The 4,657-nt window shown below is 59.1% G+C and overlaps 1 protein-coding gene across 1 annotated transcript in view; it reads left to right on the forward strand.

The window, feature by feature from the left end:
• Positions 1 to 4,657, forward strand: part of FBN3 (fibrillin 3) — a 61,662-nt gene that overhangs the window by 27,103 nt on the left and 29,902 nt on the right. Inside the window, 6 exon segments of the mRNA XM_027768979.1 lie at positions 103 to 228; positions 1,450 to 1,575; positions 3,014 to 3,136; positions 3,283 to 3,405; positions 3,816 to 3,941; positions 4,048 to 4,170. Of these exon segments, the coding sequence (XP_027624780.1) occupies positions 103 to 228; positions 1,450 to 1,575; positions 3,014 to 3,136; positions 3,283 to 3,405; positions 3,816 to 3,941; positions 4,048 to 4,170 (747 nt within the window).

Below are 4,657 nucleotides of genomic sequence, written 5' to 3' on the forward strand. Positions count from 1 at the left end.
CCGCGGCCCACCCCCAAGGCCCCCGCTGCCCAGGCCGCTGTGGCAGGGAGAGACCCCGGGCTCTCCCGTGTCCCCTACAGCTGCCCACCCCTTCCTCCCCAGACGTGGATGAGTGTGAAGAGAACCCGGACACGTGTGACCACGGCCAGTGCACCAACGTGCCCGGGGGTCACCGCTGTCTGTGCTCCGGTGGCTTCATGGCCACGCCGGACACGAGGGCGTGCGTGGGTGAGGAGCCGGCCCTGGGCTGGGGAAGCGGGACCGGGAGGAACCAGCACACGCCAGGCTTCCCGGGTGGGGCACATGCACTCGATAAACCCAGCCCGTCCCTGCCGTAGCCAGGAGAGGGGGATGAGGCTTTGCAGTGGTGACGCGGGGGGGTCCCCTCAGGAGCTGTCAGCATCCTGAGCCCACTGTCCATAACCCATAAATCCTGCTTATAGAAGCAAAGTTCCCCCCAGGGCTAGCAGGTGGTGTGGTGGTTAAGGGCACTGGACTCCCACATGGCCAACCATGGTTCAAGTCCTGGTCCTGCTGGCTTGCTTTCTCGTCTTGCTCCTGTCTCTGTCTCTCACTCCGTCCCTCTCTGGTCAAATTAAAATAAAGGAAAAAAGAAAGTCAAATAAAATAATTCTTTAAAAAAAAGAAAGAAAAGAAGCGAAGTCCCCCCCCCGGAACTTGTTTTGAATCACACATGTTAAACACTCTCTGTGTCCCCAGCCCTTGTCAGAGGGTCATACTCCGTTCCAGGTTCTGTGCTTTAAGATCTCTGCAGACAAGGGGGCTTTTACAGAAGAGAGTGAGAGACAAGGTGGGAGGCTCAGAAGCGTGTCCCCTGAGCCCTATTCAAGGTCCCTAGGGTCCCTGTCCTCCCGACTACAGGTCGCCTGGGGCGGAGTCCTCACCTAACTATAAGTCGTCCTCAGTGCTCAGATGTGTACTGAACGCCCCACCAGGGCAGGGCTGAGCCTGGGAACTGGGAAGGCCTCGGAGGTAGCAGTGTAACCGACCAGGAAGGCCGGTCCAGCCTGGTGGAGCTTGAGCAGTTTCCGCTCACAGGCATCTCGGGACCCTTGGAAGAGGAGCTGGGAGAAATATCTTTAGGGAATGCTCTCTCCACCACACCCCTGTTGCAGACCCACGGGGGAGATGGGCATAAAGACCCTGCGAAGTCCTGCAGCGGGGACACCCGCTTGGCTTTCTCTAAATGTATTTGACCACTCTGTCCTTCAGGGCCGTGTGGCTGGTTTGTCGCACGGAATATGCCCTGTGAGGGGCTCACGGACGAGGTGGACTGGAGGGAGCTCCCGGTCCCTAGAATGGGGCGCGAGAAACCTGGGCAGAGGGGACCGGCAGAGCAGGGAACTCAAGGATGCTGGTGCCCTCTTACCCCTTCGCCCGCGTCCTCCCCTGTCACCCCAGCACCTAGCATGTCCTCTGTCCACACAGACGTGAACGAGTGCGACCTGAACCCCCACGTCTGTCTCCATGGAAGCTGCGAGAACACAAAGGGCTCTTTCGTCTGCCATTGCTGGGGGGGCTACGTCGTCAGGAAGGGGGCCACGGGCTGCTCTGGTGAGCTGGCGGGTAGTGGTGCAGGCCGAGGGGACCCTGAGGGGCCAGCGTGGGGTCTGCAGGATACGTCCCCATCCCTGCGGACAAAGTCCAGCCAGAATTCATGCGCACTGGTGGACATTAAGGCAAGAACAGAGCCTTTTGGACCAGCAGGTGGCGTGGTGGTTAAGACACAGCATTGCTCATGGCCACTTTCACGGTTCGAGCCCTGGACCCGGTAGCTCAAACTTCACACAGGGTGTGTATGCATGCGTGCTCAAAATCCTGAGGGGAAAATGGAGGAGAAGGGATAGTGGCCATCTCCCCCGAGGGGTGACTTCTCACTTCCCTTCTCTCTCTCTCTCTCTTTCTCTCTCTCCTCCAGGGAGCGCACACACCCTATGGCAGAAAAAACACTCCCAAAAACGGATCCCTTTACATCATCCCAGAGGTTCCCCATAAAACAGCTCAGCAGAGGGGAGCCCCATGCCCACAGCAACTTTTTTTTTGTATTGCTGGAAGGTGTCTGTGCTCGCCAGAGAAAGCAGTTCTGTGGGCCGTGGTCACACCACAGTCCCTTCTCTGCCATTTCTCCATTCTGTTGGGATTTGGGGCACGGATACACATGTACCCTGTGTGTTTTTCAAGCTGCCACAGCCAGGATTCGAACCTTGGGATCTGGCTCCCTTAACTGCTAGGCTATAGGCCCAGCCCCCTAGAAGCTTACTCTTTTTGTTTGTTTTTATTTTACTTTTTTGCTATGGGGCATGGGTGCTCACCAGAGAGAGAGGGGACAATGAGACATTACCCCCTGGGGCCATGGCCATGCCATAATCCCTCCCCCCCATTCTCTTCTCTTCTCGGGATTTTGGGCACACACACACACACACACACACACACCCACCCCTGACACAACCTTCTTTTTTTGGAGAGGTTTTTGCTATAGGGTGCGTGTGCTTGCCAGAAAGACAGAGAGACAGAAAGTGAGAAATCATCCCCCAGAGGGGATGGCCACACTGCAATCCCTTCTCCATTCTCCTCTTGGGATCTTGGGCACGCATGCACATGCGCCCGACGTGAGTTTAAGCCACCGGGTCTAGGACTCAAACGACAGTCAATTACATGGGAGTCTAACGACATAGCCATTACGCCACCTGCTAGTCCAACCTCACACATCTCTCAAGCTGCCAGGTCTGGGACTCGAACCGCACTTGGCTGTGTGGGGGTCTAGTGCCTTAGCCACTATGCCACACGCTGGCCCCTGCTGGCTCCAGGACGGGCATGCTGAGCATCTCCCCTAAGTATCATGCCCACTATTGTGGATGGGTTCTCAGGCCAGCCGGGTTTGGGAGTTTTCCCTTGGGGGCTGTCTCCGGGCCAGCCCTTCCCTAGGAAGGGTCCTTGTTCGCTTTCTGCTGCTCTGTGACTGAGTCCTGCCACTCACTCCCTGTCCCCTCAGACGTGGACGAATGCGAGCTTGGGGGGAACCCCTGTGACAGTCACGCCTCCTGCCTCAACGTCCCCGGGAGTTTCAGCTGCAAGTGCAGGCCAGGCTGGGTGGGGGACGGCTTCAGATGCCACGGTGAGTACCAGGCGGGAGGGGCCCAGGCTACATGGCAGCGGTAGGTGGGTGGCGAGGCGGGGAGGCGGGTCAGGCCGGGGAGTTGGGGTTCACCTCTCCACAGCTTCCCATGCACACACCCGGGTGCCGGGCTCCGTGTCCTGCAGACCTGGACGAATGTGCAGTTGGAGAGCACCGTTGCCACCCACGGGCTGACTGCCTCAACGCCCCTGGCTCCTACCGCTGCACCTGCCAGCGAGGCTTCACCGGGGACGGCTACTCCTGCGAAGGTGAGATGGGGGTTGGGGGAGGACAGGGGCCCGAGAGGGATGGTCATGGGGGCCGCGCAGCCGTGGTCGGGCCCCACCAGGCCTTCTCGGGTGCTGAGAAGCTGCATCTTTAGCCCACAGGGCTGGCCTCTGCCCATTGGCCAGGCCCTGAGTCCCTGGGGCTGTCTTCTCCCTGGAATCTCACGTGGATGGGGTCATGTCCCTCCTAGTTGGCCCCTCCCTAGATCCGGGGTACCCAGCGGCAGGCTGGCTGTTCACGACTCACTGATGGTCCACTTCGAGTCTGAGTCTGGGTTCCTGGGGCCGCTCCCTAGGTGGTAGTGAAGATCTGAATGGTCAGGGCCTGCTGCTCGCTCTTGTGGGTCCCGGCCCAGCTGGTCCCCTTTCCTCTGCCCCTTGGGGCCCCTTAGACAAGGACGAGTGTGCCGAGGACGTGGACCTCTGTGAGAACGGGCAGTGCCTCAACGCGCCCGGCGGGTACCGCTGCGAATGCGAGATGGGCTTCGGCCCCGCGGAGGACCACCGGGCCTGCCGCGGTGAGGCTGGGCCGCGGGGCAGGGGCAGAGCGGGTGGTCCCCGGAGTGAGCCGGGTGGGGTGGACTGCTGAGCGGGGCTGATTCGGCCGATCTGGGGCTCCTGCAGATGTGGACGAGTGCGCTCTCGGGAACCTCTGTGCGTTCGGGAGCTGTGAGAACCTGCCCGGAACCTTCCGCTGCGTCTGTGACCACGGCTACGAGCTGGACCATGATGAGGGGAACTGCGCAGGTGCGGCCGGCCCGGGCGGGGCGGGGTGGGGCGGGGATCAGATGCAGGGCGAGGCGGGGCTTGTTCCCTCAGTCCCCTTGGGTGTCCTCTTTTGGGGTGGAGGTCCTTGGCTTGGTCCTCCCAGCTAGACTTAGACTAACCTCTCCATTACCCCATAAACTTTTTTTTTTTTTAATTATTTTATTTTAACTTTATTTATTATTTATTTATTTTGTAATTTGACCAGAGAGGGACAGAATGAGAAAACCAGCCGCCAGGTCGGGGACTCGAACTGCAGTCGGCTATGTGGGAGCTCATTGCTTTAACCACTACACCACCTACTGGCCTCCCATTCCTTTTTTATTTTTTATTAATTTCCCAGAAGGCACATGCGCTCACCAGAGAGAGAGAGAGGGGGAGAGAGGGGAAGTGAGAAAGCAAGCTACCAAGTCTGAGGCTTGAACCACGGTCAACCATGTGGGAGTCCAGCACCTCAGCTAACACGCCA

The sequence above is a fragment of the Tupaia chinensis genome, unplaced genomic scaffold (assembly GCF_000334495.1).
Source record: "Tupaia chinensis unplaced genomic scaffold, TupChi_1.0 Scaffold148210_1, whole genome shotgun sequence".
In the NCBI taxonomy this organism is placed as follows: domain Eukaryota; kingdom Metazoa; phylum Chordata; class Mammalia; order Scandentia; family Tupaiidae; genus Tupaia; species Tupaia belangeri.